This window comes from Tiliqua scincoides, chromosome 3 (assembly GCF_035046505.1).
Source record: "Tiliqua scincoides isolate rTilSci1 chromosome 3, rTilSci1.hap2, whole genome shotgun sequence".
Lineage (NCBI taxonomy): Eukaryota > Metazoa > Chordata > Lepidosauria > Squamata > Scincidae > Tiliqua > Tiliqua scincoides.
In genome coordinates this window covers 39,805,806-39,820,987 of record NC_089823.1, presented here as the reverse complement: position 1 = coordinate 39,820,987, position 15,182 = coordinate 39,805,806, and the positions used below count along the sequence as shown (strand labels likewise).

The 15,182-nt window shown below is 44.5% G+C and overlaps 1 protein-coding gene across 1 annotated transcript in view; it reads left to right on the top strand.

The window, feature by feature from the left end:
* The window catches only part of MYH15 (myosin heavy chain 15), a 108,546-nt gene extending 104,412 nt beyond the window's left edge, over nt 1–4,134 (top strand). The window contains exons 41-42 of the mRNA XM_066622592.1: nt 698–835; nt 4,001–4,134. Coding sequence (XP_066478689.1) covers nt 698–835; nt 4,001–4,018 — 156 coding nt within the window. The 3' untranslated portion in view covers nt 4,019–4,134. The remainder of the gene's footprint in view (nt 1–697; nt 836–4,000) is intronic.
* Nucleotides 4,135–15,182: the final 11,048 nt, after the last annotated feature.

The window sequence follows — 15,182 nt, the reverse complement described above, 5'->3', positions numbered from 1 at the left end:
AACTAGGAGCCCAGTCCTATCCAACTTTCCAGCACTGGTACAGCTGCAAATGTTCCCTTACCTTGAGGAGAACTCTGTGATTGCCTTCCCACTGCAGGATGCAGTGCACTCCCCATTGGCACGGCTGCACCAGCATTGGAAAATTGGATAGGATTGGGCATCAAGGTTGCAACCCTATCCACACTTACCTGAGAGTAAACCTCACTGATGATCATGGAACTTACTTTTCAGTATACTTGCATAGGACTGGGCTCTAAGCTAGGATTCCTTGCAGGTGGCATTGATGTATATGGTTCCATGCTTTAGACAGGAGTGATTTCTGCCACTTAATTTGTGTTGTTTTTTTTAATTTCATAATTACTTGGAGAAACTTTCTATGACAAAGGTTGTGAATATTTACTGTTTCTTCAGCACATATGGGATTGTTCCAGGCCATTTGCTTACCAACTAATAGTCTTGAAATAACTAGCTGCGGCTTACTAATATCCCATGCAAGCAGAGAATGCTGGATGCCTCCTGGACAGAATAAACATTTTTAATGAAACTGCACACCAGCATAGGTCACAAGGAAACCTCAGGAGATTCTAGGAAATACTTATACATGCTTGCGATGGCCCTGCCTTGCTTTCATGCTGTGGAGGAACACTGCCTGCCAGAGTCTCAAAGTAAAACATTTCCTTCCTTTTTTCCTTGCTAGGAAGCGCAAGCTAACCAATACCTTGGAAAGTACAGGAAGCAGCAGCATGAGCTGGATGATGCTGAAGAGCGGGCTGAAATAGCCGAATCCCAGGTCAATAAGCTGAGGAGCAAGTCAAGAGATATTGGTCTGAAAAAGGTATGTCATATGAACCACCTGTGAAGGGGCAGAGGATTCCAAGGGCCTCCCTCTCACTAGAGAGGCCACCATGACCTCTCTTGAAGAACTCAAAATAGGGAGAGTTGATGCTAATGGCGATGCTTAATATTATACCCACCACAAAGATGCCACCCAAAATAAAATCTCCTCATGGCAGAATCCACTGTTCCTTGCCATAATATCTAGGACGTTACTGCTTTTAAGAGATGTGTAACTTGTATGTATGCGGGGATCGAGTGCAGTGATCAATGAATGAACTTGGTGGAAAGCCAAGGCTTCTCTCAAGCCAGCCAGCTAGAAGGGGGAGATTTGTGTGCTTGCTACAACAGACCAAAATCGTGGCTGTCCGTGAGGCCTGTGAGACCTGAGAACTCACAGCCTAATCAGCCATCAGCCTAATTCAAATGCCACAAGACTAGCTTAGGTCATGCTGTCCTGACATGCACCGTGTACCGTGCATGGTGGGTGCTCAGTGCTATAAGAGGGATAGGCAGTCCTTGCCATGGAAATGCCATTTGAGGCTGTATCTCTGGGACAGCCCTAATGCAGTGGTGTTGCTAAGGAAGTGCAGCGGGGATGGACCACCCCAGGTGCCATATCCCAGGTCGTGCCTCCTGAGCCCCCGCCCAGAGAAGCTCTGTGTTGCATTTGGTGGCAGATGGGTCCTCCTGCCCACCCTTGGCTCACAATGGCAGCAAATAATGCCCCTCGAAAGCATTTTGGTGGTGACACAAGGATGCACCAACATAATCACATAACCGCCTAACTACTTCTCATGCTGTGTGTCATGCCTGCATGCCAGGCACCGTGGGCCTGGGCCTGCCATTGCTCTCAACACCCACCATTCAACATGATAAGGAGGGGTATCACATGATGGAGGTGTAACCCGCCCTGGGGGTGGAACACTTCAGCAATGTTACTGCTTCAATATTTTGCCTGACTAGGCTAGCAAAGTATGATTGCATTATGAGGATGAAGACCAGTCAGTTTCATCTTTCACAGAATCCAAAATTTCCATCAAGGACTAGCTTGTAATGAAATAACACTGCATAAACATAGTTGTACACGAAGCCTTATAGGCCATTGGAATCTATTCTACCATAGAGTCTTTTCTTATTCCATGCTAAATGCATGGTATCAATGTATTATTTTAGTTTAGGTTAAATTTATTAAAGTGTACCCACCACAAATTAATCATCCAAGCTATACATTTTGCCCATGTAATTATATCTTTAGAGCTACTGTAATTAATATAAGAATTACGTCATTAAAAGGTACAATCCAGAACTATTAACATCAATGTGGGGAGTTGCCAATGAACTCTTGTGCGGATGTGGATTACACCCCAAACCAGCTAGAACTGGCATTTACAGTCACGGCATGGATAGATTTGTGTTACTTTGGCAGCTGTAACTCATGTTTTTTTGGTTGTATCAGCATAATTTCCTCTAATTACGGGTATTGAGAAAATTCTTATTTAGTAATATATATGTTCTGAATGCTCCCACGGCACAGCAGAGGCTAAGGAGGAGGGTTTCCACTGGCACATTGCAGAACCATATGATGCTGTTGTCATGGCCACCGTTTCAGGACTCAACAGGAGCACACTAAAGGAACAAGAACAAACACGAGTAGGCTGTGAGAAAAACAGCCAAGCTTCAGCCTTCACATAATGTCTATAAGGCACAGACCCACAAGCACTTCCTTTGCCAGTGAGGAGAGTGAGTGCCGAGTCTCCTGATGGTTCCTGTTACAAGCAGTTACACAGTTTAAAAGCAACAAGAAGAAGAAACCACAGCTTGAACTTATAATGCATAAAGGAGATGGCAAAGGCAAATCCTAGCAATTTTTGGCAACCTGGAGGTGGCTAACCTTTCTCCTAAGCAAAATATAATGAAGGCATTGCTGCCTCCTCCTGTTTTCCAAGTGTCTTCCAATCCATAAAATGCTACTCACTAAAAGTGCTGTACATGTCCACGCACAGATCAAGCAGATCTAAGTACACAAAATTAAGTTGCTGGGAGGTAACAGCAAAATCCCTGCAGACATTTCAAGTCCCTTTTCAGACATTTATGGTGACTACAATGAACATGTGCATGGGGAGTGCAGCACTGTGCTGTCAGGCTCCACCCCAACCTACATACATTCACTATAAGACAGTGTTTCTCAGCGTTTGCCCTCTGCTGTACCACTTCACACAGTCCATCTACTGGTAGTACACCGGAAGCAACTGGTGATGACATCATCGCCAGTTACTTCTGGTTTGGGAGGCCACATGAGATGCAACCAACACCAGTAAGAGGTTCAGGGTGGGAGGGCTTTTTTGAGCAGGAAAAGCATGCTTTGTAGCCTCCTACTGCTGTTTGTTGTGTCACATTCTTGGTCTCACTGCGAGGCGGCAGGTGTCCAGGGATCCTGCAAGTATCATCAGAGACCATCTCAAGTACCACTGATGGTACCCGAACAACTGGTTGAGAAACACTGCTATAAGTTCTGAAAAGAGCCTGCACACACATGCAGTCATCTAATGACAAATTAGTTTGTGTGAATTATCCCTCACGGATGCTACGGTCATGCTTAATATATCCTAGGAAGCTGTGTGCAATCCAAATATGTGTCCTAGAATTTTCTGGGGACATTGTAAGAGATTTTGTACTTCACCATATGTACACAAAATGTTCTCTATGCATAAAAGAATGTAATGTTTCAAAGAGTCATTGGGATCAAATAGCACATGATTTTATATCCATCATTTGTGCTTCTGACGCAGTTTTTTAAATTAAAATAGCAACTGTAGGGAGACAGGGACAATCAGATCATGACCAAGGCATATGGAGAATATCTATTTTAACCGTTTCCCTGTGGTGCTGCTCACAGCTGTTAGGGTTAGGGCAAGGATGGCAAGAACAAGAGAAAAAACAGGAACAACTGTGGGGAAGTAGACCTTTTGTACAGCTCTACTGATTTATTCTTACAGGTGAATCCCATGCATGTTTACTCAGGTGTAAATTCCTCTGAATTCAGTGGGGCTTATTTCCTAGTAAGAGTATACAGGACTGCTAGTTTAAGAAGCCACATAGTCATCTCTGTTGTACCAAAACAGTGTTGGCATCTCTTATAATTTATTTTTATAATGTATTTCAGGTTCATGATGAGGAGTAGACACATCGTGCTTTGAATCGCTAAAGGCTGGAATATTTATTATTAAGGGGCATCAGGCCAAGGCAAAAGCAGAAGAACACAGGCAACATGACAAATAAAGATCAAATTAAAGGCTACTGATGTCTTGCTCTTTTATTTTCTTGTTACATTTTTCAAGGCGTGAGAGTAAAATGAGAGGGAATAAAACATTTCTGCACAGTTTTAGGGCGCAATCCTAACCCCTTATATCAGCGCTTTCCAGCACTGGCATAGTGGTGCCAATGGGACATGTGCTGCATCCTGCAGTGGGGTGTCACTCATGGAGGCCTCCTCAAAGTAAGGAAATGTTTATTTCCTTACCTCGGAGCTGGAAAACACTGACATAAGTGGTTAGGATTGCACCTTTATTCTCTTATGCAGTAACCATTCTGATGTTCATTTATGATTGGATAAGGTGGACGCTCCCCTGGGAACCATCTTTTGTATAATCCTGCCCATTGAAATGAAAGAAAGTTGTTCATCCACTGTGTTTCTTATGAATGGAGCTTGTGCAGGGTTGGTTCCAGCCTCTTCCCTAGACTGGTGAGTCAAAAAACCAATTATAGATGGTCTGGAGATGGCCACCCAAAGTGATTAAAACCAGAAATGTTTCAGATCATTGTAATGTATATTAACTACTCCCACAGCAAACATTTACATTTTGGGTAATGCAGGACACCCAAACACAGTGATAACTATTTGCACATGAGAAAATAATCTAATATTTAAAGTGTAACCTTAGCTAAGATTGGCCCATTGCCCTAAACATCAGTCAAAGACTTGTACCAATGCTGTATCCCATCAGGCTAACCAAGTAGCATTTCCTTTGTGATATCTTCTTGGACAAACTGATCTTTCAATTTCCTTTATGCAGGACGCTGTGGAAAGATGAGACACACAAGAAGATGTGTGAGAGGGCGGTATGCTAAACAGAGAGAATGATTCTGCAGTTATACCATTTACAAAGGGGTTGAAACATTTCAGTAAATACTGTGTATACCATGAACTGCATGAGACATGGTGTGAACTACAGATCATCAGTCTGGGCAGTTTTATCCCAGCAGAAAGTTAATGTGATTCTACCAGTGGGAGGTCAAGTGGGGAAAGTTATTATCATAGCTCAATTCCACTGGGCTTCCCCCTTACCGGATCCAGCATTCTGGCAATGGTACCTTAAGGCAGTTGCAAAAGCCACTTCAGCAGTGTGCAAAGCCACACTCTTCTGAAACACTGCCGGAGAAGACAGAGCAGCCCCATGTGTGGTGGCAGGTTGAGGAAGGCCTGCCGACTCAGATAGGTTGGAAGGAGGGCGGAACAGGGCAGGGGGAGGGCTGGGGGTGTGACAGAGGTGGGAGGGATGGCACTGGGAGTGGGTGACTTCTGCTGGATGCTATCCCCTCTAATAGCAGCTGGCACACCCCCTTTTATTACTTGGACAAAGAAGGAGACCCACAGGAGACCATGGTGCAACAGAGTAATTATTATTATTATTATTAAGTAAGCAGAACTTTGCCTTACTTCCCTCTCCTATCACGCCACGGCACACGCACACGCTCTCCCCTGCAAGGCTGCATCAGTGCCGGGGGGGGGGGCAAAAGGATAGGATTGGGCCCTCACCTTTTTCATGTTGCTTCTGGGGATGCTTTTTAGTGGAAAGGGCAGTAGATGCATTTGCAAACATAATTCTTGACTTTCTCCAAGGTATCTTTGCAGTTCTACTAAGGAGCTTTCTAGCCATAGCTGGGTGCCCAGAAAGGGTGGAAAATAAAGCCTAACTCCTTAGGACTCCTCCTAAGTCCCAGATATAGCAGCATTTTCCACTCTAACCTATGCATAAGACAGAAGTCTCACTACATTCAGTGGAGCATACTCCCTTGTAGCTGTGTTTAGGATTGCGCCGACGGGCCCAATCCTATTCAACTTTCCAGCCACAATGCAGCCCCAGGGTAACTGTGCAGCCACAATGCAGCCCCAGGGTAAGGGAACAAATGTTCTCGTACCTGGAGGAAGCCTCTGTGACTGCCTCCCCAACACAGAAACAGTGCATACCCCATTGGTACAGCAGCATCAGCACTGGAAAATTGGATAGGATTGGGCCCTAAGTGTTGCAAGAGCTTGTTTCTTGACAGTCAATACTTTTCTATGCATTTTGTCTGGTATGTTTTATGACAAGACATGAGGAAGTAACTGTGTACTAATGATGCCACATTATCAGTGAAGTCTTGTGATAGTAAACAACAAAAGAGAAAGCTTTAACTTTGGAAATTGTCCCTCTGTCACCAATTTCCATTCTCCTTGTCTTTAAACAAAATGGCATGAATGCATAACTTCTTCTCTACAGAGCATCCTCCTTTTCATTATCCAAGGCTGGTATTAAAACATGAGCAGCATTTTGCTAGTGCTTTGTCACTTGGGTGTTACGCATCTCGTACTGAGAGAATGACAAGGAGGAACCCAGTCACATAATGGCAAAGACTCAAATAGACTACTCTTAATAATTGAGAGAGCAATTTAAGGAGTTAGGGAGTAAAAATGTCCTTAATACTTTCAGAAGAACATCGGCACTTGGGATCTCTCTTGTTTGCACTTACACAAATTATCCTCTAGGTAGAAGGAAAATACATTATTTATAAGTTTGCTGGTTCTCTGTAAAATTAGTTCCTACTAACTGCAAGGTTCTTGAGAATGATCAACTGCTTTCTAGCCAGACCAAGTTATGCACACTGCTCTTCCAGCAAGGATAGCAGAAGAAGCCCCAAGCCCAGCACCAAGCTAGTGAACGCTTGTGGCATTGGATACTAATGGTTAGATCAAAATGGAGAATTGCATCAGCACCCTGCACTGCTCATGACTGCCATCAAGTGGTGGGTAAGCCTTGCAGGGTGGGTAAATTTAAAAGCATACACACGACGTCATGACATTTTAGTTGCTCATCTGAGAGCTATTTGGTTACTGTTTGTTGTTTGTGTATATATCTTTTCAGATGGGTTGCCCCGATGGCTGTAATGACATACATGATAATGTTTTTGTATAGCTTCATACTTCTCTTATTAACACAGCAGCATAGCTAGCGGGAGGCAGGGGGCAGTCCGCCCCAGGTACCACCCTTGGGGGGGGTGTAACACCACAAATACCCCAACATCACTAACATCGCTAAGGTTAGGAGTAACCCCATCATGCCAAATGCCGTTGGACATGGAATGTCCAGCAGAATGCAATGCAAAAAACCGGATTGAAATATCTCCTTTCCATCAAATGTTATGGCTAAAAAACCGGAAATCAAAAAATGCATTAAAACCTATGGAAAATGAAACTGAGCTATATCGCATGTTTACTCGCGAGTAGGCAAACTTGCCATCGTTCTTCAGAAAGGGCAGGCTGAGAGGAATCCAACAACACCAGAATGGTTCCTGTCCAATGAAAACTGCCCCCAAAAAACACCCAAGAAGGAGGTCTCTCCCTCCAAGCAGGCGAATGTATTGAGCCCAATGGAAAGCGAAAATAAGCCACATGGTCGCATTTACTCACGACTAAGCAAATGTGCCTTGGCTCCTGGTCAAGTCAGGCAAAGAGGAATGCAAGGCTAGCTGCATGGTCCCCATCTAATGAAAGTGCAGCTCAACAAATGCTCCAGAAGGCAGCACCCCCCCAAAGAATAAACCAGAGGCTTGAGCTGGTACGGTGGGCACTGGGGAGGGCGAAAATCTCACTGATTTTGTGTGTGTGTGGGGGGGGGGGTGTTATTGCACGCAGGCTATGGACAAAATTCACTTGGTGAAACAGAACTGGCTTCCCCTTATTTATCTGTTTTTCTTTAATTTAATTATTTATAATTATTTTATTTTGCTTGATGATGTCACTTCCAGCCATGACATCACTTCCAGTGGGTCCTGGACAGATCGACATTCTAAAAAGCGGGTCCCAGTGTTAAAAGTTTGAGAACCACTGCCTTAACTCAAAAGAGGCCAATGAGACATCGGGGTGGAGGGTGACACACAAGTGACCAAAATTCCGGAAATTGTGGCTTTTAGGAAAAATACCATCATGTTATATACCATTTGATGCAGAATTTCATCCATTGCTTGTGGGGAAATATCACTGCATTTATTTTTCTGGCCATTATTATTATTCATTCCATGTCATGACTATTACTATCTCTGTCTCACCTACCTCACAGGGTTGTTGTGAGGACAAAATAAGGGGAGGAACCATGTACACCACCCTTAGAGGAAGGGTGGTATAAAAAGTGAATTAATTAAACAATATAATTAATAATTAATAATTAATTAAATAATTAAGTCATGTGGGGTGACAAAAATTTATCAAATGACCTAGCTACACCTCTGTATTATGGTTCTAGTAACTGTGAATCAAACCAGATTTCAAACCAGATTTCTTTCTCAGTATCTCTTAACCCATATAGGATAATATATTAATATTATGTGGTGGAGGGGAATAGTCCTCCAAAAAACAGCCCTATGAATATGCACCAGGATAAGGAATACTTGACAGCCTTTTCTCCTCCTTCCTTTTATACCTGTGACAATTGAAAAGTGATGTTCTCCCCAATGACTTCAAAATGTCATCTGGCCACCATGGACAAGCTTCCTGTTTGTTTTCATTCAAGCAGTATTGTTCCATGCAATCATTTTTTCTAAAAAACAAAGTAAGAGCGATTAGAGTACTGTAGAAAATGTCTCCAAGGACATTTAATTGAAAAGCTCTGTACTGCATGTTCTGAAAAGTTGCAGTGAGCTGTGCTTGCTGCTCCTGAATACTCTGTTGTAAACAAATGGCAGAAGTAGGTATCTGGCACTATTTCCAAAAATCTGGTGTGCTTCCCCATACACTTTCAACCACGGTTTTATTTTAATTTTTTTGAAAGGTCATATTGTATTGATTACCATATTTTTCGCTCCATAAGACGCACTTTTTCCGCCCCAAAAAGTGGGGGGGAAAGTGTGTGCGTCTTATGGAGCGAATACTGCAAAAAAAAAAAAAAAAAAAAAACCTCCGCCCTGGCCCTGGCCCAGCCCCCTGCCCGCTCACTCTGCTCTGCTCGGCTTCCCTGGGCAGTCAGAGGCTGAGCTGGCTGGGGGGCTCCTGCGTTCCCTCAGCGCCCACGTGGACTGTGGCAGCGCTGGAGGGAGCCCAAGCCCGCATGTCTACTCAGAAGTAAGTCTCAGAGTCACTGGGGCTCACTCCCAGGAAAGCGTGGGTGGGGTGGCAGTCTCACTGCCCAATCCTGTGCATGCCTACTCTGAAGTAAGTCCCATTAGAGTCAGGGGGGCTTACTCCCAGGAAAGCCTCTCCCCCCTAAGCCTGGAGCATCACAGCCTCTCTTTCCTCCCACCCCAAGCCTGGAGCATCACATCCTCTCTCCCCCCAAACCTGGAGCATCACAGCCTCTCTCTCCCCCCCCCAAACCCTGGAGCATCACAGCCTCTCTCTCCCCCTCTCCCCCCAAACCTGGAGCATCACAGCCTCTCTCCCCCCCCCAAAGCCTGGAGCATCACAGCCTCTCTCCCCCCCCAAGCCTGGAGCATCACAGCCTCTCTCTCTCCCCCCCCCAAGCCTGGAGCATCACAGACTCTTGCTCCCCCCCCAAGCCTAGAGCATCACAGACTCTTTCCCCCCCCCAAGCCTGGAGCATCACAGCTTCTCTCTTCCCCCCCCCAAGCCTGGAGCATCACAGACTCTTGCTTCCCCCCCAAGCCTACAGCATCACAGACTCTTCCCCCCCCAAGCCTGGAGCATCACAGCCTCTCTTTCCCCCCACCCCAAGCCTGGAGCATCACAACTTCTCTGCAACACAAACACTTTCCCCCCTCTCTCTCATACACAGGCTGCCTCCTTCTCTTACACACACAGATGCTCTGCTGCCCCCCACACACTCACACAGCAGGGGAGGGGCGCTTTCACTCATCTCATCCAGCATCTGAATGTAAGCCCCCCCCCCATCACAAAGAAAAAACTGTCTCCTTGGTCAGAATGCCAGTGTTTGCTTATTGCACAAGCCCCAGGTAAATCACCATAAATCCAGAGGTTTGTTGTGTCTTGAGAATTCAAGTTGTGGTTGGACTTTCCACTTGTTCATTTGTATTGGAATCACAAATTGGAACTGGCGAGGAGGTAGATGTGGTGTCAGCAGTGGCCCCTTTAAGGGTAAGGCCTGGGCATCCAGCAGAGTGTGCTGCACAGCTGCAGCCACTGGAAGGCAATAGGGCCCTCAGGGATATAAGGAGTACCTGAGGCAGAAAGGGTTGGTGGGTTTTGAAGGAGTGCAGGGTGGAGAGGAGACTGACTGGGTTTATTGAATTTGGAATCTGACTGTGGATTGTGACTGGACTTGGATACCCTGACGGATTTGACTAACCTACCTGGAATCTGACCTTGGACTGTAATTTGGCTTATTGGCTCTGATTGATGGGACTGATTTACTTGGCATCTGTGGACTAGAACTGGACTCACTTTTGCTTGCTGCACTGGTGAGTTGCACAAGGGGGACTGATCAGCCTTAAGCGGGCACGAGGTGCAGTGGATTGGAATTTGGCAGAACATCATTGTAGCAGAAAGATAATCTGATCCCCTATTTGTGTGCACCTGCTTTTGTGAGCTTCATAAATTCTGACCCTAGTGCTGATGAGTTCTTGGGGTTTCCAGAAAACTAGAGTACTCAAACCTTTAAGTCTCTCCATTTGTTAATGACAGTGATAATGGTTCTTAATGCCACTGTTGACTGCTGTTCACTTTACATGGTTCAAATGTTATTCTGTTATAGTTTATTAAATATTTTATTACACTATTTGGTTCAGAATATTTTTTTTCCTGTTTTCCTCCTCTAAAAACTAGGTGCGTCTTATGGTCAGGTGCGTCTTATGGAGCGAAAAATACGGTATTCTTTTTTCTGTTTTAGGGAGGGGAATTTTATTTAATTTATTCATTTATTTAAATACTGTTAATAATAATAATAATATTTCCATCCAAATTACCAAAAGTCAGCTGAGGAGGATGGATTTTCAGAATAAATTTTGCACAAAAAATAATAATAATAAAAATTGGGGTCAGGGAAGAGAAATGAAAATAATATAATCTTCCTTTGAACATTTTTTTTAAATTATCAAGTCAGACTATCAATGTTTAGGATAAAGAGGCATTTTAAACTCATGCAATTTGTCGCATCAAAACTCATATAGTTCTCATGTACTTCCCCTGCATAAGTTCCATTATGAAAGGGACTTTCTTAGCCCTCCTGAGCGTAAGAAACTTATAGCTCAATCTTAGCCAAACCACCCCATTCCATTGGTGGAACATGCATTCCACCAATGGAAACGTCAGGACCAAGGCAGAAGTTCCAATATAAATTGCACAGCATCGTGATGCATGAACCATCACGGGCAGCTGCACAAGTGGGCCAGTAGTGAGGTCATTGTCTGCTGGCACCAGAGAGTACGTGGTGGGGGTGGGGAGAAACAGGAGTATTTCTGGGCAGGGAGGAGGCACTATCAGTGGCACTTGTGTGCGGCCATATCCTATCCCCCTCCCCTCTTCCTTTACTCTCCTCAGTTGTGCTAGCAACATAGCTGGTGCAGAACCCGGAGACCCATTGAGAAAATGGAGACTTTCCCCAGAGAAAGGGAACTTTTTGTTCCCTTATCTGAGATGGCCTTACCTGTTCAGCTCTCCCCCCCCCCACCATAGGATGCGATGTGTGCCTCATTGGCACATGTGCATCGATGGTGGAATTTGGATAGAATTGGGGCCTTTGTGTGTGTGTGTGTACAGCCCTGCTTTTCGAGGAGGGATGCAGAAGCTCTGCATACAAGCGCACCAGGGTAAACCTTCATCAGAAAGGTTGCAAGATTGGGGGACGAGTTGAGCCTAGCAGTGACATAGCTAAAGAAGGTGCAAAGCACTAAGTTTTGCAGGGAGCCTGACTGCACTGTGCAAGGAGCCCTTCCCCCTCCTCTTCAGAGCCATTCCAAGTAGTGGGAGCAAAACGGTGGTGTATGCCTCCATTTTGCTCTCTGCCTGGAATGGCTCCAAAGGGGAGGGGGAGGTTCCCTGGCATGCTGTAGTGAGGCTCCTTGCAAAACTTAGTGCTTTGCACCCCTCCAGCTACCCCACCAGAGCCTAGTAAGACTCAGAATGAGAAAGGCCATGTGAGAGAACCTGGAAGCTGGTTATAGTTTTGCAGCAGAAGCCTCTGAATGGTTGGGTCTGTATGATCTTCTCAAGTTCCCAAAGCCCAGACAGACCACAATTAAACTATTTTTGTTAAGCCTCCAGTTTAAGTTTGTCTGCCTTGGGTATTTCCAGTGAGTTGTAAACAACGGATGATTAAGGGCCCAATTCTATCCAACTTTCCAGCATTGGTGCAGCCGCAATGCATCCACTAAGGGAACAAATGTTCCCATACCTTAAGGAAGCCTCTGTAACTGCCTCCCCACCCCAGGATGCAGTGCATGCCCCATTGGCACAGCTGCACCAGCACTGGAAAATTGGATAGGATTTGGCTCTGAGTTGTTGGGACCCTTATGGGTAAAGAACTAGATGCTTAGCACAATCCTATACACATTTACTCAGAAGTAAGTTCCACTGTGTTCAGTGACACTCACTTCTAGGAAAGTGTGTATAGGATTCCAACCACAGCCTGCAGATAAGTTGTGCTTGTGTATCCCCCAGTCCTGCCCCATCTTAAGTTTTTGCACTGGGTTTTTCCAGTAAGTAGATAGCAGAGTTTGTGTGCTGTGCACTGTTCTTCTCACCTATTACATAGCAACTATATACTTAAATACTGACAGAGCCACCACTTCCCACCTCCCACGTGCAACCATGCCCCTGCACCAGACTCAAAAGCAGTCTGCATTGGCTGCCTTCCAAACAGGGTGGAAAGAGCGACCTGTGAGTATAACATGAGTACCAAGGGCCCAAATCAGATTCCTTGCTGTGTATGTTCCTTTGAAAACTGCTGTGTAACCTTCCCAAATCCTCTCACTGGTGCTTTTGGGATCAATTCATAACAATGACATTTAAGTGGTGGAGGGGGAGAGCCTAAAGTGTGTGTTCTCCATATTTCAAGTTACATGCAATCATACCAATAAATACAAAGCAATAGAATTCAGAAGTATTAAATGTGTATTCATTCACACACCTTGTGATCATCACTTCTGTTTCCACTGTTAACACTACAATAACAGCTGTACCAGCTGCTGTCACTCAGCCCCTGGCTATGCAATTTTAAGAAGGGAATCTTCCCTTGGGGGTTTCTTCCATGAAAAAGGCCTGTTCGATTTTTGTACTGGGGTTTTTGATTCAGCAGTTGATCTTGCTTGTACCTGTGGAAGCACACATTTATTCCAGAGAATTGCTTTTGCCATTTCCAGAAGGATAGAGCAAGGCAAAATACAGTCTCTGCAGCTTTTAAAAGGCATCACAGAGATGACCGTTTATAAAGAAAATCTTGCCTTTCAGATTACAAATGCAATCTCAGAGAACCATTCTTCTGGGCACAGGGAGTGCAGTTTGATCACTTAGTAAAATGCCCATGCTCTGATATGGAATCATAGAGTGTTAGAGTTGGAAGGTATTTTAGAGATCATCTAGTCCAACCCCCTTCTCAGTGCAGGCAGCTGTTGTACAGTTTCTCTGACAGTTGACCACCTAGTTTCTGCCTAAAAATTCCAATAAGAGCCCACCACTGCATGAAGCAGACTTTTCCAGTGCCAGGCAGCTCTTACCATTAGGAAATTCTTTTTAGTCTAAATCTGTTGGACGGTAACAAGGTAAATGCTTACCTGAAATGTATGTTTTTGATTGGTTTGTATGTGTAAGTTAAAGAGGAGGTGTCCAAGCAGGTTGGAGTGGAAGAGTAAAAGGGACAGTTTCGGTTTTGGCTGGGGTTGGGCAGCCTGCCACAAAATGTTCTCTTAGAACAATGTTGATACTTTTGAATGCAAGCAAAACAATGCTCCTTTGTTTTCAGAGCACAGAAAAAAAAGGAGCAGTTTAAAATTCGGCTTGAAGTTTTAACATTGCTTTAAGTTCAGAAGCATCCAGTTTGAAGACTTTCGGAGCACTAGGCTGTGCACACAAATGCTAGAAAGCAAATATTCACACCAGCTTTCATAGAAAAATATTAGTCAGCTTGGTTTTTATTGTTCTTCATTTCAGAAGCAGTTTTGGTGTACACATAAGTGTGACTAGCAAATAGTAATATTTTATGTTAGTAGTCTAACAGCAATGAAAGGTTCAAGGCTATCTTCCGTTCACAGCAAAGCATTTCTGGATTAACACATTGCAAAGGTCAGATTCCCAGAGAAAAACATTTCGCAGCAGTTTTTAAATGAACACACACACCGTGACGTCAATAGCAAGTATGCTGCCTTACGAAGACCACAGTACATCATCCGATGGTTATGGATGAGGTCAGGTTTGTGTGCAGTGCCATTTGCTGACTGTTGGGGGTATATTGTCTATGATGGATGTATAAAATAGCCTATTATAGAACAACAGGTGTTTTGAACCCACCAATGAATTGTCTCCAAAGAGAAATCTATGTGTCTCAAGGAGGGAACCCCAGTTTGTTATAAAAGTGCGCTGCAGAAGGCACTCTGGGCTTCGCTTCGCTTCTCTACTTCCACTTCTGACTTGTACACACACACTCTCAAAGCTTCACGTAACGTTAGTGTGATTTCTCTCACTTTGGATTTACAATAAAGGCCTGGATTTGATCACCTTTGCCTTCTGAGTTTGCTTTGGAACCTGGGATTACCGTGCAACATCTGAGATCTCTTGTAACATCTAGGATCCCTTGTAACATCTTGGTTTTTGCACCTTGCAACAAATCCACTTCCCTCTAGTTAAATTCATTGGTTATAGTCATATTAATATCTACAAAAAAATTCTTGTACACTTCCCCCCAGCAGTGTAGATAGAGGCCATGGTGCCTGGGATGGTGACATGATGTGTGAGGTTGACGTCATTTCCAAGTCTCCTCTCTCAAGAATGTCACTTCTGTGTTCTCCTCTCCCAAGGATACACTGGTGGCGGCGGCCTTGTGATCTAGCCTTGCAATCCTTGTGATCTGGCTGCCCTTCTCTGAATTGCCTCCTTGAGTTGCAGGGGCCTCGCAGTCTGGCTGCTG